This window comes from Sapajus apella, unplaced genomic scaffold (genome assembly GCF_009761245.1).
Source record: "Sapajus apella isolate SASKATOON/1434 unplaced genomic scaffold, GSC_monkey_1.0 scaffold59, whole genome shotgun sequence".
In the NCBI taxonomy this organism is placed as follows: Eukaryota; Metazoa; Chordata; class Mammalia; order Primates; family Cebidae; genus Sapajus; species Sapajus apella.
The window spans coordinates 11974647-12001908 of NW_022436999.1; the positions used below are offsets into that span (position 1 = coordinate 11974647).

General features: G+C 34.5%; 1 protein-coding gene across 4 annotated transcripts in view; it reads right to left on the reverse strand.

Annotated features, from left to right (window-relative positions):
* Positions 1-6543: 6543 nt before the first annotated feature.
* Positions 6544-27262, reverse strand: part of SLC38A6 (solute carrier family 38 member 6) — a 63428-nt gene continuing 42709 nt past the window's right edge. For 2 of the 4 annotated variants that reach the window (XM_032245933.1, XM_032245936.1), the window contains 10 exons: positions 22069-22151; positions 21526-21584; positions 15811-15876; positions 15520-15573; positions 13620-13699; positions 12829-12929; positions 8291-8415; positions 7029-7173; positions 6826-6920; positions 6544-6644 (listed from right to left, as the gene is read on the reverse strand). In XM_032245933.1, coding sequence (XP_032101824.1) covers positions 6564-6644; positions 6826-6920; positions 7029-7173; positions 8291-8415; positions 12829-12929; positions 13620-13699; positions 15520-15573; positions 15811-15876; positions 21526-21584; positions 22069-22151 — 889 coding nt within the window. In that variant the 3' untranslated portion in view covers positions 6544-6563. The remainder of the gene's footprint in view (positions 6645-6825; positions 6921-7028; positions 7174-8290; positions 8416-12828; positions 12930-13619; positions 13700-15519; positions 15574-15810; positions 15877-21525; positions 21585-22068; positions 22152-27262) is intronic. The other 2 variants (XM_032245934.1, XM_032245935.1) reach the window with 1 other exon arrangement.

Genomic DNA, 27262 nt, shown 5'->3' on the forward strand with positions numbered 1-27262 from the left:
TCACACAGTAAATCAACCTACTGCTGTCTTGTTTTCTCCACAGCCAGACTGAAATAATATAGCACCAGCAGAGGTGTGAATTACCACCATTCATCTTAATGGAGTGTTAACTTCAAAGCCTTGTTTTAACCATTTAAATGCTAAGCTCATGAGTAAACATTCTGTTTAAAAAAAAAAAAGTACAATTTAAACATTCATCCTTAACATATGAAAATAATTTACAGTCTTGGCACTTCGTCTTTTAATTTAGCAAACAAGTCTCCAAATGTTAGAAAAGTATATATTTTCTGCTTTACTTAGTTTTATTTTAAATAGTTATTACCTAATAAATTATGAACATTAAGCCCATAATGAGAAGGCCCATATTTCCCAGGAAAAATTCTGAGGGGCACTTGAACAAGGTTTTTTTTGGTAATCCTGGTTGAAGGGGGCACTGCTCTCACCAGCCATCTTATTAACTTCATCTAAATGCAGAGAGAAAGTTGTGATTCAAAACAGGCCACTAGATAAGGTAGGATATTTAAGTAAAATAAAAATGAATACCCGAACAAATAATTTTTCTTGCTACTAAGTTTTGTGCAGACTATTCAACAGATTGTCCTTTTGCAAAATCTCCCATGATCCTATCTCATGAGCAGGTGACAAATGTATTAATTGATGCCCAGCTGTCATCACAGTTAACATTTGCCCCAGGGGGCATCCTTGCATCTGTTGCAGATTTAGGGTTATTTTGGTATTACTGGAGTTAGACTTCCTTAAGCAGCTGTACACCTATCTGTATTTGGATCCATAATTTCATAAACAGAAAAAGAGGGTACAAGCAGTAGGCTATCAGATTGATTGTCTCTGGCTGACCTGAAGCCACATGGGATCCATGTCTGGCAGTACCCTGGGACCATGCTAAGTGCCTAGTTTCAGGAAGGCATTATTAGTAGGAGAGTACAGCTTGGGTAAACTGTGAGAAAGCACTAAAAATGTGCACTTGGGGCCAGTTCCCCTGTGAGTGAAGGCTAGAGAAAGATTCTGAAGATAATTGTCATGCAAGATGAAGAAATTCAAAATATGTTTCCATGTCCTTAGTGGAAAGCAAATTTATTTCATTGGTCCACATAAGGGAATCGACGAAGGGGATAAACATTTAATCTATCAAAAGAGTCTGTTTTGGTCTGCACCTAATTTATATATAACATTTAATTCTATCAATATGACTGTATAATAAGCGTTAACTCCATTTTACAGGTGCGAAAGTGGAGGCTTATAGAGGTTACGTAGTGTGCCTTTCACTGAGACTTCAAGTCTAACCCAAGAGCTTTGGTCTTTTACCACTACGCTATGCTGTTCTCAAGTTGCCAAATAAGTATGTCTGATCTTCTCAAAAGAGAAGCTCATTTGTCAATTTTTCAGCTTATTTCCTAAGTAAGAAACAAAGGGGCACCTGCAAAAGTGTTTATTTCCATATATGAAAATTGCACTTTGCATGCAATTCTCTACTTTACATGTGTACCAGGGTAGTATTACATTTTTACTGATACACCCTGGCTTTGGTAGGCTACTAACAATGTGCCCTTTATGTGGAATACTCATGGGAGGAGAGTCCTAACTTCTGGTTCCTAACCAGAAATAAGCCACGTCGATGAGAAGTTGCAATGATTTATGAACTCCAAACAAAATATTATAGAAATGATCAATATTTTGTCCCTGTTTGTCAAGCAGAATGTTGCATGTTTTAGTGACCAACTAAGAAAACTCAGAGAAAGGACTTTCAAGTACACAGCCAGTCATCACAGGTCTACTGCATAATGAACAGTAGTGGAAAATTATAAAAGTTTTTAGATAGGATTTAGAGGCAGGGCAAAACACCAAGTAGAACAATCTCTTATTAGTGACTGATGCTGACAACATTAACCCACAGCTAAGAATCAACTGTGTACATAAATTTAATACACTGATTTCTTAAAATAAAAGATTGAACCAATATATTTAAGAACATTTAAATACTTCTGCTCTTTGAAAGACACTGTTAAAAGAATAAAACAGCAAGCCACAAAATGGGGGAAAAATATTTGCAAAACACATATAAAGAACAGAAACTGGCCAGGCATGGTGGCTTACGTCTGTAATCTCAGCACTTTGGGAGGCTGAGGTGGGCGATCACTTGAGGTCAGGAGTTTGCAATCAGCCTTGCTAACATGGTAAAACCTGTCTCTACTAAAAATACAAAAATTAGCTGGGCATGGTGGTGTGCACCTGTAATTCCAGCTACTTGGGAGGCTAAGGTACTAGAATTGATTGAACCGGGGAGGCAGAGGTTGCAGTGAGCCAAGATTACACCACAGCCTGGGAGACAAAAGTGAGACTCTGTCTCAAAAAAAAAAAAAGAACAGAAATATAAAATATACAAAGAATGCTTAAAAGTCAACAATGAGAAAACAAATAAAAAATGGTGGTGTATGCCTGCAGTTTCAGTAGTACTCAGTATGCTGAGGCACTAGAATCGCTTGAGCCCAGGAATTGAAATTTAGCTGCGGCAACATAGCAAGACCAGCCTTAAAAAAAAAAAAAAAAAAGGCAAAAGAGAGTTAAGTTAAACAGATACCCCATCAAAGAAAAAAAAAAATAGATGGCAAAGATCCATATGAAAAGATCCTCAATATCATAATAGGGAACTGCAAACTAAAACAACGAGATATCAGTGCATGCCAATTAGAATGGTGAAAATCTAAAACACTGACACCACCAAATGCTGGTGAGGATGTAAGAGAACAGAAACTGCTGTACTGCTGTCTGGAATATGAAATGTTACAGCCATTTTGGAAGGTAGCTTGGCAATTTCTCATAAAACTAAATATATTCTATACAATGTAGCAACTGTGCTCATGGTATTTACCCAAATAAGCTGAACATTATGTCTACATAAAAACCTGTGCAGGGGTCAGGCACAGTGGCTCACGTCTGTGATCCCAGTACTTTGGGAGGCTGAGGTGGGCAGATTACCTGAGAGTGGGAGTTCGGGATCAGCATAACCAACATGGTGAAATCCTGTCTCTACTAAAAACATAAAATTTAGCTGGTCGTAGTGGTGGGCACCTGTAATCCCAGCTACTTTGGAGGCTAAGGCACAAGAATCGTTTGAACCTGGGAGGTGGAGGTTGTAGTGAGCCAAGATCATGCCACTGCACTCCAACTTGGGTGACAGAGTAAGACTCCGTTTCAAAAAAAAGAAAAAATGAAAAACAAAAACCTGCACACAAATGCTTAGAGCAGCTTTATGTGCAACTGTAAAAACTTGAAAGCAACCAAGAGGTCTTTCAACAGGTGAATGGATAAACAAACAGTGGTACATCCATACAATGGAATACTAAGGAGCTATCAAGCCACAAAAAGACATAGAAGAAACTTAATTGCATATTGCTAAATGAAAGAAGCCAGTCTGAAAATGATACATACTACATGATTGCAAGCATATGACATTTTAGAAAAGACAAAACTATGGAGACAGTAAAATGATCAGTGGAGATGTACAAAGAAGAGCAGGTACTAGTCCTACAGAAACTACTCCAAAAACATTGAGGGGGTGGGACTCCTCCTCAACTCATTCTATGAGGTCAGCATCACCTTGTTACTAAAGCCTGGCAGAGACACAATGAAAAAGAAAACTTCAAATCAATATTCTTGATTAACATTGATGTAAAAATCCTCAACTAAATACTTGCAAACTGAATCCAACAACACATTAAAAGTTAATCCACCATGATCAAGTACACTTTATATGGGATACAAGGTTGGTTCAACATATGCAAATCAATAAATGTGATTCATCACAAAAACAGAACTAAAGACAAAAACTACATGATTATCTTAATAGATGCAGAAAAGGCTTTCAATAAAATTCAACACCCCTTCATGTTAAAAACTCTCAACAAACTAGGTATTGCAGGAACATACCTCAGAATCATAAGAGGCATCCATGACAAACCCACAGCCAACATTATACTGAATGGACAAAAGCTAGAAGCATTTCCCTTGAAAACTGGCAAAAGATGAGGCTACTCTCTCTTGCCACTCGTATTCAACATATACTGGAAGTCCTAGCCAGAGCAGTCAGGCAAGAGAAAAAAAGAAAGGACATCCAAACAGGAAGAGAGGAAGTCAAACTATCTGTTTGGAGATGACACGATTCTATATGTAGAAAACCCCATAGTCTCTGCCCAAAAACTCTTTTAGCTGATAACTTCAGCAAAGTTTCAGGACATAAAATCAATGTACAGAAATTAGTAGCATTCCTATATACCACCAATAGCCAAACTGAGAGCCAAATCAGGCAATCCCATTCACAATTGCCACAAAAAGAATAAAATACCTGGGAAATACAGCTAACCAGGGAGGTGAAAGACTTCTACAATGAGAATGATAAAACCCTGCTTAAAGAAATCAGAGAAGACACAAACAAATGGAAAAACATTCCATGCTCATGGATAGGAAGAATCAATATCATTAAAATGGCCATGTTTCCCAAAGCAATTTACAGATTCAATGCTATTCCTATCAAACTACCAATGACATTCTTCACAGAACTATATATAACTATTTAAAAGTTTATATGAAACCAAAAAAGGGCCTGAATAGCCAAGGCAATCCGAAGCAAAAAGAACAAAGCTGGACGCATCATATTAACCCACTTCAAACTATACTACAAGAACTAAAACAGCATGACACTGGTATAAAAACAGGCACATAGACCAATGGAACAGAATAAAGAGACCAGAAATAAGTCTGGTCTCTTATCTCCTATAACCATCTGATCTTTGACACAGCTTATAAAAACAAGCAATGGGAAAAGACTCACTATTCAATAAATGGTGCTAAAATAACTAGCTAGCCGTATGCTGAAGATTGAAGCTGGACTCCTCCCTTATACCATATATAAAAATCAATTCAAAACGGATTAAAAACTTCAATGTAAAACCCAAAACTATAAAAACCCTGGAAGACAAGCTAGGCAATACCATCCCGGATATAGGAATGGGCAAACATTTCATGACAAAGACACCAAGCAATCACAACAAAAGCAAAAATTAACTGACAGATGAGATCTAATTAAATTTAAGAGTTTCTGCACAGCAAAAAAACAAAAAAACAACAACAGCAACAAAAAACTATCATCAGAGTAAACAGCCTACAGAATAGGAGAAAATATCTGCAAACTATACATCCAACAAAGGTCTAATATCCAGCATCTATGAGGAACTTAAACAAATTTATAAGAAAAAAAAAATTGCATTAAAAAGTGGGCAAAGGACATGAACAGACACCTCTTAAAAAAAGACATACATGCCACCCAACAAGCAAATTAAAAAAAAAAAGCTCAATATTACGGATCATTAGAGAAATGCAAATCAAAACCACAAGGAGATATCATCTCGCACCAGTCAGAATAGCCATTATTTAAATATCAAAAAACAATAGATGCTGGTGAAGTTGTGGACAAAAGGGAAAATTTATACACTGTTGGTGGGAGTGTAAATTAGTTCAACAATTGTGGAAAGCAGTATGGTGATTCTTCAAACAGCTAAAAGCAAAACTACCATTCATCCCAGCAATCCCATTGCTGGGTATACACCCCAAAGAACATAAATTATTCTACCATAAAGACACATACACATAAATGTTCACTGTAGCACTATTCACAATAGCAAATACATGGAATCAACCTATACACCCATCAATGATGGACTGGATAAAGAAAATGTGGTGTATACACACCATGGAATACTATGCAACCATAAAAAAGAATGAGCTCATGTCTTTTGCAGGAATATGGACACAGGTAGAGGCTATTATCCTTAGCAAACTAACACAGGAAAAGAAAACCAAATATTGCATGTCTTCACTTACATGTGAGAACTAAATAAGAATCTATGAACTCAAAGGGATAAACAACTTGGGGTGCTGGATAGAGGGTGGGAGGAGGGAGAGGAGCAGAAAAGATAACTATTGGGTACTGGGCTTAACACTTGGGTGATGAAATAATCTGTATAACAAACTCCCGTGACACAAGTTTACCTATGTAATAAACATTTACATGTACCCCCAAACCTAAAATAAAAGTTAAAAAAAAAAATCAGTGGTTGCTAGTGGTTGCTAAGAACGAACCCTAAGGTAAACTATGAACTTTAGTTAAAAATAGTTAATGTTGGCTCATAAAATGTAATAAAAGTACCACACAAACGCAAGAGTTAATAATACGGGAAACTGTATGTTGGGGGTAAAAAGGTATACGTGAACTCTGTACTTTCTGTTCAGTATTTCTGCAAATATAAAACTACCATTAAAAATAGTAATTTGAAAAACAAAAGAATGGCCCAATACGTTTAAGAGCATTTCGAGTTTCTTATTTTGATTAAAACTGCTATACTTACTTCCCCATACCTACTGCCATTTTGTTCTGCTTTTCTGTTAATAATTTTTATTAAAATATTATTTTTCATCCAGGGTGTCTTCCAGAATAATTCCTTGTTGCATATAGAGATATATTATTCTTTGTAAGTAGGAAAATATTTCTTTTATTTATTAATCCAATCAAAAATGATGAATGCTAAACTAAAATTCCCAACCAAAATTCCAGAGATGAGCAAAACAAATGCCTGTGGAAATAAGAAAAAAAGACAAACAATACAATCAGCGTATTTGTTAAACTTCCATACTCCGCAATGATGTATTTTATATTTTGTAATATATTGACTTTCTTGATGTAGGTAAAATAATATAAACTGACAAACTATTTCTTAAAAATAAATCTTAAAGAAGGAAACAAAAACAACCTACCCCAAACTTTTTCCATGAGAGAAAATCCTCTCTGCTAAGTTTAAGATAAAATAGTCCTGGGAATATAAAAATCAAACATGTTGATGTACTGGCACCTTTAAATCGGAGAGAAAAAAAGAGAGGATACTGCTGGATTCACATATGAGGCTGGGTAACAATTTAATCAATTTTATTATGTAAACTTTTTGAAGCAGAAAACTTACCAACTACACCAAACACACTTCTAATGTCAGGAACATATATTGCAAGCAAAACGATGATAATATTGAGTGCCAGAGTGATAAAAAAATGGCAAATCCATGAGAATGGAAAATTGGAGAAAAACATCATCATTACAGCTTTTCTGGCCTGTATTACAGAAAAAGAAACATTTAGCAAAGAGGAAGTATCAAAGTCAAAATATTTGCTGAGAGAAACATATACAATAACCATAATATTTTTGCCTCCTACATCATTTAGATTCCAAAAATGCAGTATAAACTATTATTATAAAGTGTACATACACAAAAACTGTTTATACACTAAACCTTTCCATGTAAGCTTCATAAAAATTATTTAGCTTAAATGCTAGAAAAAATTTTCACATGCAATTTTTTAGGTTGCATAATTTTTTAAATTACCAGCAATAAAAATATAAAAAATCTCAAAGAATCATTTTCATTAAATTCAACAGATAAAAAAATAATTTATAATAGAAAAAGAAATCATGGCATGGGAAAGAAACACCACTTACTATTTTATTTTATATATGTTTCACAGCCTGTAAATATGAAAAAATAGTTAATTATACTTCCCACTGCTAAAGGGACAGCAGGCAGTCACATCCCACAAAAATTTATCCAGTCCCTGCTGTAATCTTGGCACTGTAGCCCAAACAGGGAGGAGGCTTGAAGCCTCAGTTCTTACAAAACTCAGCGTTAGAGAAAATCCATACAGATGCATTTATATCCAAAGCCTTTGTTCCCATTTTCTCAGAAATCTGTTCTGCCCCTTAAATTACAATTCTAGAGCAAATAAAATGTTTTGACCAAGATTGAACTAGAATGCCTGTGTGAAAATAAATTTACAATAAACTAGAAGGAGCTTATTTTTGCTGACTTGACTTTTCTTGCACATTTTTTTGAAAACAGAATTAAAGGTGGGGGTTGACACAGAATTAAAGGGGGGAAATACCAAAAACTTTAAAAGAACTATAGTTTCTAAATTGGAAACAATGCTGTGGGAGAACATAAATCTAAATAAACTAAATCTAAAAAAGCACAAATTAGCTTAGTGGCTCACTGTTATTTTTATGCTTTCATGGAGCCATATGCAAGTATGAAGTCTTTGATCAATTACTTGACAAGCGAATAAAATATACAAGACTAGATGTGACTCAAACATTCTATTCTGCAAAGAATTAGTGTTGCCCTATTAGGAAGCAGCTATACTAAGCAACAAAAAAAAACCATTTAAGAATACTTACAGGGAAGTGGATTACAGGGACTGTCAAAAGCACAGCAAATAATATGCATAACTTCACAGTCATAACAACAACATCATGTGGTATGTATTTACTATAACCTTTTAGTAATTCTGACTCTACTTTGTCTGTAAATAAAAGAAGAAGAAGAAGGATCACATTATAAAGTACTAAGATGTCAATAGCAACAAAATTGTTTTCCTTTGCACTAATGGATGATAACAGATTTTAGATTCCCATGACCAAATCCTGGCCTTTCCCCTATCCTATGAAACAGACACATTAATTAAATATTTTATTGAAATCTAGCACCTTTTTTCTTTCAATAAAAACCGGAATAAGCAGAACCTCTAAAATTATAACATGACAATGAATATATATATTAAAATATCTCTTTAGAACTTTTCCATAATCTAAGAGTTTGAACATTTCTGCTGTTTGTTTATAAAGTGCTTTCACATGTGTTGTTGAATTTGATCCCTATGATAACAACATTAATATGCAGGTAGGTCCAAAAGTATTAAATTATTTGCCTAAGATCACATAACACATAGGGGCAGAGCCATGCATCTACCACTTTTTGGTGCTAAAGCCAGTATCTTTACCTCAATACCACAATGTTTTCTAGAATCTCATAGAGTTTGGTGCATGTTACATTTTATCTGTGGATTCATGTTTTAGAACAAAAAGAGGTGTTAAGGAAATGCCTTTCTTAGTAGGCCAGTGTGTGATGGTCAGCAATAGGATTTATACGTCCTGTCCAAGATTAGCTCCACAGTGTTTTTCCATTGTCACAACATCTCCCTCACCTCAACCTAGACAAGGGGTAAGAAGAGTGAGGGGACTCAGAAACACTGTGTATCAGTGTTTTGTGGGAAAATATCAGTTTGTATTTAACATAGAATGGTGCTTTTTGATTTGGGAGCATATGTTTTAAAAAGGATACTTTGAGGGTAATCAAAACCAAAAGAAAACATAACTCTGTTCTCAGGGAACTTAAGCGATGACATGAATACACACAAATATGACAGAAAGTGTATACACACATATAAGTGGCAAGAGAGTTCTAAACAAGAGCTATGGAGATTCTAAACTGTGATGACACAGAACAATGTTCAAATCCCACCAGTTAATAGCAACTTAACTTCTCTGAGTCTCTCAGTTCCTACATCTTTAAAATGGAAACGGTAATATACTGAACTATAGAGTTACTATGAACTACAGAGTTACTATAGGGATACATATTACATGAGCCAATGCATGTGCACTGATGTTCAAAGATGTGGGGGAAGAGATTCTCTGGAAGCAAGAAGCAGCGCAAGCGAAAGCAAAGGGAATGTGCATCTGAGAAAATAAGTGGTCTAGTAAGTACTACAGAGGATGTGGGTTATAGGGCTGGAAATGCATTTCAGACCTAATAATACAGTTCTGCATGAGGTGTGGACTCAATCTGGTAGGCCACAGAAATGCAATAATGACTTACAAAGAACAGGGTATTATGATCTGAACTAAGCAGGAGTATGGATTGGAAGAAAAAGAGACCCCAAACAGGCCTAACAGCTACTGTTACAATCACTAAGAGGTAAAGAGAATCTGAACTAGACTAGTGATAATGGAAACAAGAGAGAAATGAATTGTCTAAAGTATCAAAGACATACTTTACACAATGTGGGATTTGGACTACGCAGGAGACTGAGAAGAGCCAGGAAATCTGGATTCTATTTCCAAATCTGTGAGATACTTGTGAGTCTTTGGAGAAATATGGTAAACTATTTTATTTCCATTTTCTGAATCATAAAATGAGCTATTAACACTTCTGGCTTAACAACCTTGTAGACTTTTTAAATGGCCTGGTTATTACGCAACATTTGGGCATTGGCCTGGCTCACCAGAGGAACCCTTTTCTCTTCCTTTCACATCTGTAATCAGAGCAAGTATCACTAATCTAGGTACATACCTCTAGGTCCCTTTTATCTGACAAAATCTAGAAAGTAACTAAGCTTTGGGAGCTCTGGATAAAAGGATCCAAAGCGGCTCCTGAATCTTGAATAACTAGATTTATTACAAATTCAAAATAGATGTCACATGTCTACTTTCCCAGGATGAAAACCCTTCTTCGGAGCCAGTCACTCTGTGTTCTTAACTGAACCATAACATATGTGAGGGATAGAGTACTGCATGCTTCCCTGGATTCAGACAAATCTCTACAAATCTCAGAAAGGACCTAATGGTGATCTCTGCAAGTTATATATGCCATTGAAGTCAGGAGGCTGTCTTGTTTAATACACATTGTCAAACACGGTATTAAGTTTACAAAGATTATCACAAAGTAGCAGAAAGAACACTGGATTAGTATTCAGGAAACCTGCCTTTAATTCTGTGACAGGTCACATAGCCTCTCTGGGCTTTAGTTGCTCATCTATTAAATGAATTGTAAGCCTTAAGTTGAGGCTAGCCCTTGATAAGACCTCAGGTTCAATCAGCAGTTTCTTCCAACCACACAAAGCTCCTGTTATCCTGATAGAAAGATATGATCAAAGGCTTTTCTTTGTTATGATTCACAATTCAAGAGCAAATCATTATCTGCCTCTTCTGTCTTTGGAGAAAACTCACTTTTGTTTCATTTATTCAATCAATCAATCAATCAATCAATCATCTATCTATCTAATCCATCCATCAATCCATCTATCCATCCATCCATCCATCCATTCATCCATCCATCCATCCATCCACCCACCCGTCTGCCTGCCTGCCTGCCTGCCTGCATGCCTGCCTACCTACCTACCTATCAATCAATCATATACCTACCTACCATGTGATTTTTCTTAGATGTATATTTCTCCATTATATAAAATTTGCATACTCAGAACAATCTGCATTGGTGAAGAAGGGATTACATCAGAGACAACATAATGGCTTTACCTGATAACTAGGCAAATCCCTGTCTAGGAAACATGCTATCTACATGATGAAAATCTTTAGCCTTTGTGTTCAAGCAATAATGTTAGATAGATAGATTATACATAGATATAGACATAGACAGATGCCTACAGCTTAAGTGAGTCACCTTTTTCTAAAAGTTCACCTTAACAGAAACTTGGAATAAAGGATCTGGCTTCTATGGCATAATTTCTGAGGAGACAGCACAGTAAAAAAGGCATTGGCTTTAGAGACAGACAAAACTGGATTCAAATCCCAATTTCATTATTAATTGGCTTCAATATCTGGTCTAATTACTCAACCTAAATGAACCTACACTGAGCTTGCAGAGTTGTTATAAGGATTAAGTTAGGCAGTATATAAAAAATACCTAACACTCTCTTAAATGTTAGCTCAATAAATGTAGTAGTTTCCATCCCTCCTCCACATCCCTTTTCAATCTAATACAGCTACAATTTAATACAGCTTCTAAGCACCTAATGGTGATTCACATAACTATTTCTCAGTTAGCCTGGATATTGGTAAGCCATCTGAGTTTTCTTCCAGATAGCTCTATTTATCTATAGAGAGAAGAAGGAGGCCAGTGTTTTTGGACTTTTTCTCATTGCTGAAGATCCATAAATATAACAGTGTTTGTGCCAGGTGACAATTTTAATAAAAAGAAATACAGAGCTAGGCTGCTATACAAAATATTTTTGAATCCAAAGAGACCATGTTATAGTATCTTATTGACACAGAAAAGTCTTATTGAGTTCAAGTCTGTATTAAAACTAACAAAAAACCGAATATCCAAAAATAAAGTTTATATATTTAAGTAATTTTGTTTTATTAATGATGATCAGAAAACCTTGACAATCTGTTGTAACTTTTTTTGTACTGTCTCTAGCAAGGCACCATGCTCACACTGGAAATAATGCTTTTCCTGATGGTGTACATGGAACTTTACTTTTTCCTGAGGTTCTTAACAGAAGAGGAAAAAGAAAATCAACATACAAAGCAGGTAAGTTTTGCAAAAGAAAAAAAAAAAACACAATTTTATTTTTGTTGCATAAATTTGAAAGAACCTGTAAAAAAAAACTAAGGAGAAAGGTCATGGGGCATCACAGAATGCACATCTGCTGAATCCTGTAATAATTAGGTCTGAAGGCAGAGACATCTGACATCTAAGTATACAGCTATAGTCCAGTGTAAAACCCTTTGCTTTCTCAACTTGCTCTTTTGCAATTAAGATGACTGACTCACCAAAGCCCCAAATTTTTGAATTAGACTAGTATACTGAATTCAAAATTTAAGAAAAACAAAATCATTAAAATTGTACATTTTTTTCTTATAGAAAGAATAAATGCCCCTAAGCCTGAAGTTTTCCTTAAGTGGTTAAGAAAATTTCCATAAGAAGTTATTAATCTTAAACCTGAACTACTTTCGTAAAAGAAAGATAATCCAATTCTTTAGGCCTCGAGAGGCACCACAATACTGCATTGTAATCTGGCGATCTGAACAAATTAATTTAGTAATAAAAGGCATAAACAAAGTCTATACATTGGTGTGAGGCTATCTATATAACTATTATTTTGTCATCTATAATTTTAAAATATACTTACCATAAAAAGTGAGGTACCCAAAGAGTGCAGATATAAAATAAATGAGAAAACTTAAAGCAATTGCTGTATTGGTAACATTCTGCATTCTTTTCTTTGAAGGACTAAAAGACAAAAACGGCAAAGGTAGAATATGTGATGTGAATTATATCTAAAGCAGCAAGCTAGTCAAGAGAATTCCTAATCTCCCAAGCTAGTCAAGAGAATTCCTCAATCATTTAAGCCCACTTCATCAGTAAGCATATAATAGAATTCATCATTTGAAATTAGTACACAAAGATTACTCTTCTTCTCTTCATTCTTCTTCTCCTTCTTCTTCTTGAGGCAGTCTCGCTCTGTCACCCAGGCAGCAGTGCAATAGCATGATCTTGGCTTACTGTGAATTCCACCTCCTGGTTCAAGCTATTCTCCTGCCTCAGCCTCATGAGTAACTGGGATTACAGGCGCCCGACACCACAACTGGCTAATTTTTTTGTATTTTTTAGTAAAGACGGGGCTTTATCATGGTGGCCAGGCTTGTCTTGAACTCCTGACCTCAGGTGATTCACCCATCTCGGCCTCCCAAAGTGTTGGGATTACAGGCATGAGCCACCATGCCCGGCTTCAAAGATTACACTTCTAGGAAACATTCTCAACTTGAACAGAACTAATTCTTGGTTGTTTTGTTTTAAACTAACACTTAGAATCCACTGATAAGAGAAAAGCATTAATAAAAGAGAATGTCATTCAATCTGAAAGCCCTAGAGGTAAAAAGATACACAATATAGTTAAAATATTCCAGGACTCTACAGTACCTTTGAAGTTCACAGTATATGGGTAATACTGAGGTATGGCAGAGAAATGAAAAAGCCATGGTTGGTAGGGCATAAGCACTCTGAAAAAAATTTCAAAAAGACAAAATTATTAAATGCTTCTCTACTGAAACCATTATTTCATTTGCCAACAAGCTCAGTTCTTTAAAAAATCAATTTGATTAAATTTATTTCATCTTTTATGAGTCATCTCTTTTTAAAACAAGAATTTCTAAAAGAGAAAAACACTTATGATCATCAACAAATATTTTACTTGATAGTTGGCTTACCTGTACTAGCCAGAATATTTTTTGTCTTCCTTCCCATACCATGTTGCTTTTACTACAATCACTACTTCTACATTAGCTGGATAAGATTTTTTAAATTACATAAGATAAATAATATTTAAATAAGATAAAAATAACATTTTAGAAATGTTCTTTTTTTATTCTTAGTCTTTTAAATGTATACAGAATTTATATATATCTTATTACCCTAAGCGGCACTAATAGTTAATGCTCTTAAACATGCTTTCATAAACACAATCCAAGGGAATACTGAAAATATTAATTATATTTTAATAATGCCAGCATTTCTGAGTAGGATCTCTTTCAGTGGGAATGAATATCATTTATTCTAGACCTACAAACTCCTAAGAGATCCAATGTAATATACAAGTATAAGGTTTTATTTTGTTTTTATTATTAGAATACTTAAGAGTCAGAGTAAAGCAAAAAAAGTTACCATTTAAGTGAAAAATATCTTTACCAAACAGATGATGGTGATCTATTTTCTCCTTTCTGCTCTAAAAAATTTCCACTTAACTTTTAGGCTCTTAAAAGAAATTCCAGAAATGAAGACCTGTCTTGGGACATAAAGCCTAGAGTCTTAATATATCTGAGGAATATTAGGAGAAAGGAAGCTGTAGTGTTTCCTGAGGCTGAATTAGGGTAATAAGAATTTAATTCACAAATTCTCTATTTCATATTTTGCTCAATTTCCTGGCTTGTCAATTATCGTACCTAGATCTTTAAGGCATCTGGAGGTCTTTACCATGTAAAAAATGTGGTAATCTCCCTTCTGGGGCCAGACAGATATTTCTCCTTCAAAAACTAGAGATAAAAAGGAAAATTCCACATGGAGGAGTAACCAAACTAACATTCTACACTAATAGAGTTGTACATGAGCAGAGGGAACTCTATCATCTGGGACCTATGCAAAACAGCATTTCAGCAGAGTCAGAAAGTGTAGACGAAGAAACCTGTAGCAACAGGGAAGACTGAGCTCTTCTAGAAGGGTAAAGCAGAGACCATCCAGGTCACAGTTCTTGTCTCCTCTGCTGATGCTCAGGGACTCTTACAGGCATTTCCAGTATCCTATGGCTTGTAGAGAAGGCAAAAAGATTTGGTCCTCTAGTCTCTACTCCTGGCATCATAAATTTCAACTTTGGAATGTTGGCCAGAATATATATTTGCAGTGCTCAATCACTAGTCCAATGATGAGGCTGTTTAGCTACAGACTAAGGTTCTACTCACAGGGGAAGAGTTTTTGATATAATTGGCTATTTAGCTTTACAAGTCCAGAGGGCAACAGGAAGTCTGTATCCACAGAGGACCTTATTGGCCAGACCAGACATTCGGTAAATCTGTTCTTTTAGGCAGAGGCCCATTTAAAACAGGCTCCATTTAAAGGCATGCCAGGAAAAAAAAAAAGGTGGCTGTTTCATAATGGGCCACCCTGTGTTAAATAATAGTATTCTTCTGGTAGGCAATCCTATACTTAGCACTTTCATGAAAATTAATTAGTTACAGGTACAAAGACCTAAGAGACCCTGTTACACAAACCTCTTAAAACTTGAAATGTGAAAAAATCAACTAAAAGTATCTGTTAATAACTTACACACCTCTTTGGAGAAATGAAAGAGCTTTGGTTTACAATCATCTGTAGCATTTGAAATCTGTTTAAGAGTATTGAGGGGAAAAAGAGAAACCAACAGCCATTAAATTTCAAATATATCAATAAAAATGATGAATTTATTATTACTAGGCTTTCAAATCAAAATATTTCAAAACAAAGTTCTAAAATGCAATATAGCCATTACTTTTTCATTAATCTGAAAAGAATCAATAGTCTTTCTTTTCTTTTTAGTTTGAAATAAAAAGGAAGAAACTGAAAAGAAAATATAAGCTATTACCTGGAAGCATTTCTCTACATAATTTAATGTCAGAGGACAAGGGATGGACCATTTTTTAATTATTACCTAAAAAAGTAAACAGAATCAGCACTCAGATCATTTCTTATAAGACTAAAAAAAAATGAATTTAAATAGGTCAATATCATTTCAATTAATCTAATACCATATCAAATATGATGCTAACAGAAGAGTCTCTGCTTCTATGACTTTTCCTAGTTAGAATGGGGTCAACATTTAACATGATCACCTGTGATAGGGAGGGGGTTGGGGACCACAAGGTGTTAGAGATCTTCCACATTAAAGACTAAGGGTACTCTGTGTCAACATTCAAAATTCCAACAGCATCAAGGCTTTTTTTTTTAAGTGCAACTTAAAATAGGAACACCTTGTTTTCGGTGACAGTCATACAGGAATACGGTTATTTGCGGAGCAGGTATCAGTAGTGACTAGAGAAACATTTAATAGCAGTTTACGGAAATGCCATAGGAAGAAATAAGTAGAGACGCTATATACAGGAGAAGCTCAGGGATTTCTGATGTATGTATTAAGTGCTGCCCTCCTTACTTTTACAGATTTGTATTATTTTTGGTGAATGTAGAGAAAGCTGGCTGGAATAAGAGCATATAGCTAGGGAACTCCAGCTAGTAAAAATAAATTTAAACAAAAAACATTAAAAGAAATCGTAGGGGTGCTGTTTCCCAGAATTAATCCATGAAAATGTTTCCGGTTTTTACTCTTAATTGTGGCCATCCTGTTCTTAGACCTATAGTTGAGACTCTGTCAATATGACCATTGTTGCTGTTGTTTCAGGGCACATAATTACTCTGTAAATGTTTGCTCCAGGCTTAGTCCCAGTGCACACAGGGGCAAGAAAGAATAAAGAATTTGTCCTTTGTAGGAGATGAATACGTAAACACCATTTCTATTCCTACTTGGTATTTATCTAGTTTTGGATTTTGACTAATTCAATCAAAATTTTATACACTGATAAAACAAATCTAAGGAAATTGTATACTTTTAGGATTAAGTTAATGAGTGAACTAAATAATCACTCTTAATTAAAAAACTCACCAAGAAAAAAATTATTATATAAACCGGACAAGTTGCTTTGACATTTCTTAAGTTTTCAATATGACATAAAATGAAATGGTTAACTTATCAAAAGGAAATAACAAAATCAAAAGCAATAATCTCACCATCATTTTCTTGATAGGTTTTTTAAAAAAAAAACCCATGAGGATGGGGTAAGGGAGAAGCTAGAGAAGTAAGGTTGTTATAAGGTCTCTCTTCAACCACACTAAAACTGCTCCAAATTCAGTTTCTTGTTTTTTTAGACAGGGTCTCACTCTGTCACCCAGCCTGGAGTGCAGTAACACAATCTCGGCTCACTGCAGCCTCCACATCCCAGACTCAAACCATCCTTCCACCTCAGCCTCCCAAGCAGCTGGGACTACAGGCATGTGAGCATCACATCCAGCTAATTTTTGTGGTTTTTGTAGAGGTGAGGTTTCGCTATGTTGCCCAGGCTGGTCTCAAACTCCTGGGCTCTAGTGATCTGCCTGCCTCACCCTCTCAAAGTGCTGGGATTACAGGCATCAGCCAATGTGCCGGCCCAAATTTAGTTTCTTATATTTTCCCCTTATTAACAGTGGTAGTGTTGGCAGAAACAACCATTTACTGAGCACTTCCTGTGCACCAGGTACCCTGATAAACTCTGTATGTGAGCTACCTTATTTATCAGTTGTTATTTCTTAAGCTTTCAAATCAAAATATTTCAAAGCAATGCTCCAAAATGCAATATAATCATTTTTATTAATTAAAAAAAATAAATAGCAGCCTGATTTTTTTTTTTTTTTTTTTTTTTTTTTTTTTTTTGAGATGGAGTTTCGCTCTTGTTACCCAGGCTGGAGTGCAATGGCGCGATCTCGGCTCACCGCAACCTCCGCCTCCTGGGTTCAGGCAATTCTCCTGCCTCAGCCTCCTGAGTAGCTGGGATTACAGGCACACGCCACCATGCCCAGCTAATTTTTTGTAATTTTAGTAGAGACGGGGTTTCACCATGTTGACCAGGATGGTCTCGATCTCTTGACCTCGTGATCCACCCACCTCGGCCTCCCAAAGTGCTGGGATTACAGGCTTGAGCCACCGCGCCCGGCCAGCAGCCTGATTTTATATTAATAGACAATTCAGTTACTACAGCTAATTTCTCTGCAAAGATCCATCCCAACTACAAGCCTGCATGGTGATATGGAGTGGACAGAAATAATGTCTCACAAAGTATAAGTATAGAACAGAAGTGAAATGAGACCCAACAACAAAGAGGAAAGATTAGCAGGAAGATTTACCAGCCTTGCTCAGGCTGGTAAAAAAATAAGTCTTGGGGTTGGAAAGACAAAGGGAAAAACGAGATTAAGTATTAAAAACATTTGTTCACTTGCACAAAAGGCCTCCGTTCTCTCTGCTCTAAGCCCTTTGCTCAAGTTTTATTTCCTTTAAAACTCTAGCTCTCAGTAAGCCTTCTCTCAACTCTTGAGACTCTTATTCTGAAGCAAATATACCAATACTTAATTATATTGCACACATTGGTCTCCATGTTTGAAAAAAAATTAATCTCTTTTTTTTGAGACAGAGTCTTACCCTATCGCCCAAACTGGAATGCAATGGCTTAATTTCAGCCCACCGCAACCTCTGCCTTCCGGGTTCAAGCGATTCTCCTGCGTCAGCCTCCCGAGTAGGTGGGATTACAGGAACGTGCAACCACTCCTGGCTAAGAAATCAATCTTATCTCCTGTACTAGACTGACAGATCCTTAACACTAGTGTCCAGGTTAAATTCCTACATCCTATAATGCCTAATGTAGTGTTGAGTAGAAGGACAACTTCTGACTAAAATCCATTTAAATAATTCTCTATTTTGGGCCAGCGCAGTGGCTCACGCCTATAAATCCCGAGCACTTTGGGAGACCAATGTGGGAGGATCACTTGGATACCGGAGTTCAAGACTAGCCTGGGCAACATAATGAGACTCTGTCTCTACAAACATATTTTTTAAAATTAGCGAGGTGTGGTGGCATGTGGCTATAGTTTTAGTTGCTCAGGAAGCTGAGGCAGGAGAATCACTTAGGTACAGGAGTCTGACACTGCAGTGAGCTATGATCATGCCACTGCACTCCAGTCTGGATGACTGGAGAGAGTAAGACTCTGTCTCTCAAAAAAGTTGTCTAATTGGATTACTAACTTACTACAGTGTTGCTTAGAATACTAATCTGTACTTAAGATTGAACTTTAAGAAAGAATGGCAATCTGTGTTCTAAAATGGACCAGAAGAAGTAAATTCTCCAAAAAAGATAAATCCATCTTTTTGCTATCATTCTGAGACACTGATAAAATATTTTTAAAATTGTAAAGTATTTAAGAGGGGGCAAAAATTTAGGTTAAATTTTTTAAATGAAAATACAGATCTGGGAGAACAGATAAAATACAGATTTTAATTTATATTTATTTTTCAAAGAGTATAAGGAAATAATCATTTCGAAACTGATTTTTAAAAAATGTGATATAAATATTATAAATAATTACAAACACATATTAACAAAAATAATAAATAAAAAATTGATATTCTTCCAAAATTCTGGGTTAATATATATACATTTCCTTTTCCTAACCAATATGTGTTTCAAAACCTAACACTCAGAGAATCTAAAATAAATATGGTGGCTGGGCGCAGTGGCTCAGCACTCTGGGAGGCCAAGGTGGGTAGATCACTTGAGGTCAGGAGTTTGAGACCTGCCCGGCCAACATGGTGAAACCCATCTCTACTAAAAATGCAAAAACAAACAAAAACATTAGCTGGCACCTGTAATCCCTGCTACTTGGGAGGCTGAGTCAGGAGAATTGCTTGAACAGGGGAGGTGGAGGTTGCAGTGAACTGAGATTGCGCCCCTGCACTCCAGGCCGGGTGACAAAGTGAAACTCTGTTTCAAAAAATAAAATTATAATAAAATAAAATAAATATGCCAATTAAAAAGAGCATTAAAAAGAAAGTGTACAGAGTGTCCTTCATTGCCCCATTTTAGATTAAATTTAAACTGTGCTCACAGGTAAAAATCTGAGTAGATGGTTTTTAAGGCATTACAATAAATGTAGAATATGGGTATCATTTCCACATGACTGCTACAGTAGAAATCTGCATTTTATTAAAGAGTATATGCCATGACAGAAACAAAACTACAGTAGACATATCATATCAATACATTTCACCTGCATTAAGCTATTGGCTATGAAAACCAAATTACTCCTACCTATGCAATGATTGCATTGCCAATTATCTTTGAGAGAAAAATTCAATATGTTATCTACACTGATCCTCTTTAATATCCATACATTCATTTGCATATGTAGACCACTTCTAACCATGCTTCTCGACAATCAAATTATGATGAAAATATTTAGTTTTTTTCTCTTCAATATGGAGCCTACAAAGTGTATGTTCAATTCACTTATTTGTAAGATATAAGTCAGACAAGTGGGGAGAGAAGAGGAGGAATGATTTTAATGTTGTTAAATTGAACAAATGATTAAATGCAAACACTGTTAAATGTTTTTAGTTTTAAGAGCATTCAATAGAGGATAAATGCTTACATACACTAAAATCAGGGTCACTTCCACTTTGTTTAAATAATTTAAAGTTATTTTATCCCTCTGTCTCAGAAGATAGCTTAGCCTAAGTTAAATGCACCGTAGGTTGTTTTGACAGCTTTAAAATCTGGCTCTATAACATGGCTTAACTACTGATGTGCTCTCCTGTTCTTACACATGGCTATTTTCTTTCATGCATTCTCAGTAACAAGAAAGAGTTGAATCAAGCCTATGAAAAACCCATCTGGACATGTGTATTCTTGGAAAGTTAAAAATGCTTAATTCTACTTAAGGTTTGACATTTAGATACTGATTATGGAATAAACTGCTAAACAAAGAAAAAGGACTTAAAAATTTAACACAATGCTACTATCTTTAGAATGTTAAGATGTTTTAGAAGGATTAGAAGGAAATAAATTTAAATTCTCTTCTATCTTTATATTAAAGTATTTAAAAATATCAAAGTAAGTTAAATTTACCATCTGACTTTTTATACATTATAATAAAAATGAGCTCATTAAAAAATAGGAAATATAGACCACATGTGAAGATAAATATTTATTTGTAGTAGTGTTTTTATGAGAATTTATCTATGCTGAATAGACCAGACAAAACAGGAATATAGGCAACTCAGTTCTTACTAGATCTCTTCAATGTAGTCCCAGAAGCTGTGTTTTTCATTAACGGAAAAAAGTTTCAAAATTAAGATGACTAGTATCAAATAGATTTTACAGACTAGAGCCAGACTGATTCTTCATACAATATTGTACAGAAATAAGTTTATACACCTACACAAAGAATTACACTCCATCTAAGATTTTAACAGAATTGGCATGCTCTTCTCGCTAGTTAACCACAAGAAATACTGAATTTGAAATGCTGTGCTAGCTAAGTTAAGCCTCTTCAAAATAGATACAATGAAGGAAATAATTTTATGGAACAAAAGTGCTTTTAATAACACAATGAAATAAAATGAGGCACCCTTCCCAACACAAAACAGCTAAAAGTAAAAAAGACATTAACACAATGAGTCCAATTTTAGTGAGGAGATAAGCGGTGCATTATATTTTAAACTTACCACAAGAGCAAAGAACAACATAAAAAAAAATGATAAACTACTTGTGTAGCCAAGGAAGCCTGTAAAATAACAGTAAAATAAAAAGCAATTTATAAGGAAAGTGATCTTAACGTACAACTAAAGCTATACATCTTGGGCATGTTTCCTATTACAGTGCTTGGTATCTGGGGCTTAGGGCTCAGAATAACAACATTCCAACTATCTGTCACAGATCATTTATGCAGCTCTGTACAGCAGAATTGGAACTGGCTTACCACTAATGGTACACTGTAAGGAAAGGCTGCTCTTTAATGTTCCGCTGTAAAGATTTTATTTTAGTGGGGCAGACAAAATCCTACTGCAAAGCAAGTAATAGGTTAACTAGGCAGGCCTGAAGGCTGAACAACCCAAAATAAGACCAAGTTTAAAATTATTCACAACCACCATCCTTCTGCCAAAAATGTGGTACTGTGAAATTTTAAAGCCCCTTAATATTTCTCTCTTTCCCTCCCTCCCTTCTTTCCTTTTCCCAAACAAATCATGTGCTCTTCTATAAAGACTTACCTATTTTGGGAAGAAGTGCAAGAGGGAACACAATGCCAACACATACGATTATTAGTAGTGTTTGTCCATCAAGATACCAATATCTATTAGAAAAAAGTTCTATTTTAGTCATGGGACTCCAGTGTTTGTACACACACACACACACACACACACATTCAAATAACCACTACAACCAGCCATTAGGAAAAGTCCACTTCCTTTCATTAAAATGTTCTTGTGGGATCCTATTATTCTTATTAATGAATTTACATTTAGAAATGTATAAAAACAAAGAGATGCCATTTCCAACTACCAACTTAATAAACATTTAAAAATAAAATAATAGTTAACACTAGTGAGGAGTGATGAGGTATGCAAAAAGCTGGTGAAAATGCAAACTATATAAATTACCTATCTGGAAAGCAATTTGGCAATAGATATAAAGAATTTTCAAACAATTATGTCTTTTAACACTTATAAAAGATTATTAAAAATAAACAATAAGAAGAAAGAGTTTTAAAAATTTTATTTTAAGTTCTGGGGTACATGTACAGAACGTACAGGTTGTTAACGTAGGTAGGTATACATCTGCCATGTTGGTTTGCCACACCTATCAACCCGTGATCTAGGTTTTAAGCCCCACATGTATTAGGTATTTGTCCTAATGCTCTCCTTCCCCTTGCCTCCAGACCCCAACAGGCCCTCGTGTGTGATGTTCCCCTCCCACTGTCCATGTGTTCTCATTGTTCAACTCCCACTTACAGGTGAGAACATACGGTGTTTGGTTTTCTGTTCCCAAAGAACAAAGACTTTTATAAAAAGTTGTTTACTGAAAACCGTTAAAATTATAAAAATTAAAAACAAACATCCAAGACCATGATAATTTTGAAATAACAACATACTGAATATTCAGTAAAATCATATGTGTGTGTATAGCATGATAATTTTAAGGAAAAACAGATGCATTTAAAATGGAAAGGAACTAAAATATATTGATAGTCATTATCTCTGGGTAGTAAAATAATGGGTCACTTTTCTTCTTTATAGTTTTCTATATACATTTTTCCAAATTTCAGGAAAGGGTATGAATTACCAATTGTAAAATATTAAAATTTTCATATAAAAGCATTAGAATACAGAATGAGAAAAAGGTAGGCTAACAGTGATTCTGTATTTGTTCATTGAAAAAAACAAAACTGGATACACATATAAAGCCAGAAGGATATATTTAAAGTATCAAAAAGTAGGTATTTTTATGTGATAGCAATATAAGCAATTTTTATTTTCTCCTTGTTTGCATATATATGGTTTCAATTTTTCAATGTGAGATAAATATGGAGACATTTTCAAAAGTTAAATTCCCCAAGACCTTAATAGATTTGTATGTAAAAGAGAAACAATTCATGAAAGAAAAGAAATACAACTAGTAAATACACAAGAAGAAAATTCAATCACCAGTGCTAATTAAAAAAAATGAGATTGCTGCTATTAATCTCGCAAAATTAGCAAACAAAAATATTCAAGGATGTGACACAACTGGACTTTATATATATATATATATATATATATATATATATATATATATATATTGCTAGTGATGTTGCCAATTAGTACTACCTCTTGGAAAAACAATGATTATATGTTACAGGGGCAATAAAAGTGTAGTGGCAATCTTCTCTAAGAAAATAGAGAAAAGTCTATGTACATGAAGCTGCTGGATACATTATTGTAATATTAAGAAGCTAAAGGAAAACTCTATATGTTCTATATACCCAACATTTGAAAATATTTAGAACCGCATACTCAATGGAATGTTACATGGCTTTAAGAAAAGACACAATAGAATCAAAGGGAAAATGATGATATAAATATGATTATTTACTATATTTTTCAAAGCTTTTTGGAAAAATTAAAAAGAATTAAAAGGACAGTGACTAGGTTACAGATGTTATGCATGATTTTTCTTTGCTTTCTTTTCTAAATTTTCTTTAACATAGCTGTCAGATTTTTACATTAAAGTGTGAAAATACATACATACACATGCACAATAGCAACACAGTAAAAGGTATGCAAAAATGGGAGCTTGGGGCATCAAAGACCAACAAGGACTTTTTCAAATTGTTTGGTAGATAATCTCAAAATTCCCACTTTGCAATAATGCATCCTTTTTCATTCTCTACCAGATAGCCAGTCTCCCACTACCATGTTAAATTAAGCAAAGGTCTTCCTTTATATGGATTTCAATCCATGGCTTCTAATATAAACTTTATGATTCACTGAAGTTCTTTTACACCTTGGTTTATGAGGGAGTACTCGACATTGTATCTTTAATTGTTATTATTGGGTGCTGGCAACTTTCTCTTTAACCAAACAAGAGAAGGAGCAGCAGCAGAAGCAGCACCATGATGACACTTTTCCCTTCCCCACCCTAATTTGTGTCATTAGGAAATGAAGATGCTAGAAACTATAACCTATGCATAAGTATTTGTAGTGTTAGTGGGAAGCTTTGCTCTCTGCATTTGCATACGCTCCTCAATTTCTGGTATGTAGGAAGTACTAAAAGAATACACATATTAATAATACAAAAATGATACTCAACATGTTTATCTTCTAGTCACTCTTGGGTAAGAATCAAAACAGGAACTTCAAAAGATCTTTCATTGAGGAACACCTGGCAACCAAATTTCTGAAGCTGGCAAAAGGCCCAGGGCTCTATGTCTGAAATCTCTTCCCTTCTGGGACCCAATATTAGACCCAGACCGTTGCAGTGCCAGGAGGAAAAATGCCCAAAGAAGCACCAAAGTAGATTCCATCTGTTAGTTTTGCTGTCCCTCATAGATAACAATACTGTATTATAAACTTAGACACCTGTTGAGAGTGCAGATTTCATGTGAAGTGTTCTTACCATAATGAAATAAAAAATTATTATAAGCCAATTTCACTCTTTAAAAGAAAAAAAAAATGTCACGAAGCTAAGGCTGTACAAAAGGGACCATTTAATCCCCAGGACCAGGACTCTTTACTCTTGCATAAGAATAAAGGAACACTTTTTGAAATTCTGAACACCAGTTACTTTATACTATTTCAGATCACAGTTCATTTATGTCCAAAGAAGTCATACAACTGACCAAAGCACTGAACTGTGGGCCTGAAGATAACTTTACCTCCTCCCAGCAGTAACTCAGAATCACAGTTATGGAATGTTAGAGCTGGAAGAGACCTTAGAGATCATTTGACTCAAGAGCTTCATTTTATATGTCTGTAAAATCAGCAAATGGATGATGATGATCTTAGTGTCAGTGGGAAAGGAAATACTTTCAGATACTACCTCATTTATTTCAAGATCATGCTTTGCATTCTCCTTTTCATAGGATTGAACTTTAAATTCTTAATATAAAAAGAATTTTACTGTAAAATGTAATTTCTGTATCCTTGGCATGGCTACTGGTTATTGTTAATCATTTCTTATCCTTAATAATTCATCTTAATAAAGCCAATTGTAAATACAGTGCTTTTCTTTACCATTCATTAACAATAAAGGCAACACCGTAACACACAGTATAATTAGTTTAGATTTCACGTGTGTGTCACAGACCAATGAATTGTGTTTGGGAATGGATATTTTCCAAAGAACAGAAATTATTAAACTTACAAAATAAAACTGCTGTCTGAGAAATACAAACTAGTAAAAAGAAATCTCAAGAAGTATATATTAAATACATTTCTTTTGTAAATAAGTATTTTAGAAGAATGTACTAACTTTAATGTTTTCCTAAGGGGAGAATAAAGAATTATCGAACAGAACTCCTATTTTCCTACTGTGATCTAAATATACATTCTCTTTAAGCCAAAAGAATTAGAGTAAAAACCTTTATACTTCCTAGAGAACTTGTTTGATCTGTGGATTTAATCCTGTATGATAAAAATGTTCCAAGTATGAAATATAGAGTATAAATCCTTAGCTGTATTGCAAATGCTTTGGCATGCAGATGTTTTTTTCCAAATTTTAATGAAAACCAGATTTATTTATAAGTCGCTTTAATTTCATTCTCGAAAGGAATGGAACAAGAGTATCATATGTTCTGAATTAGGATCTTACTCACATCCCATATCAATTATGTAACTAAAATGCAAGACAACTTAATTGTGTCAATCATATTCCCCTGACAAGATCATTAAATGTTAACAGAGAGCTTCCAACTTTAACAGCCATAGATTTTAAAAATGTAAGTTATTCTATGAAATATAGATATATCAAGAAAGTTCAGTATTAAGTATTATAGCTTCTGACTTCTAACAGTATTTTTGAAATGAGAATATTATGCACAGTTTTTTTTATAATATCTTTATAAAGGTTTGTATTTCAAAGGTACATCAAGCTAACAGATAACCCAGAAAATTAGCACATCTGAAAGATCTTAACTAAAATTTATTGTAAATCAAACCCTAAAATAAAAACATAGCAATATCATGTTGATCTCATAGAAGAAATACTGCTATGTAAGTCTATCTAGAAAAAAATTGTTCTTTATAGACAGTAAAAGTCAAGTATCATAATATTTGTTTCTTAGTTATTTTACAGCATCAAGCTTTCAAGACTAATGATTTATCAGCATTCAAATCAGTTAATATAATTAGCCAAAATAAATGAAAATATATTACACTTAAGATAAGGCTAAAAAAATGACAATTTTAAAACATCATAACAGAGATGATGCAAACTGACCACATTATTTTGAAGTATATGATTTAAAAAATCTATTTCTAACATGGAAAAATAATATTTTAATCAATTTTCTATTAATGTGAGTGAAAAGGAAGTTCATTTTAATTTTTATTTAAAAAAACAAAAAATCAATGCAACAATGTAAATCATTTGCTAATCATTTAAAATAAAGCTATGGTAAAAATATCACTTTTAGAGAAAGAAGACCTAAGTTTCAATACCAATTCTGCCACATACTACTTTAATTATTTCTAAAATATTACATGTATTTATAATCCCTCCGCTTCCCACAGACATACTACAATGAAATAATTCAAATAGAAGCCACCAAATTCAGGTCCAAGAAAAAAGAAAACACAAGTGACAACTATTGGAATTAACACAGATATATTAATTCAAATGTGTCCATTTGACTCTGAGCTTCCCAGCAGTCAGGGCAAAAAGGAAAACACTACCTTTAATATAGTAATTATTAGAATTTCTTAATTG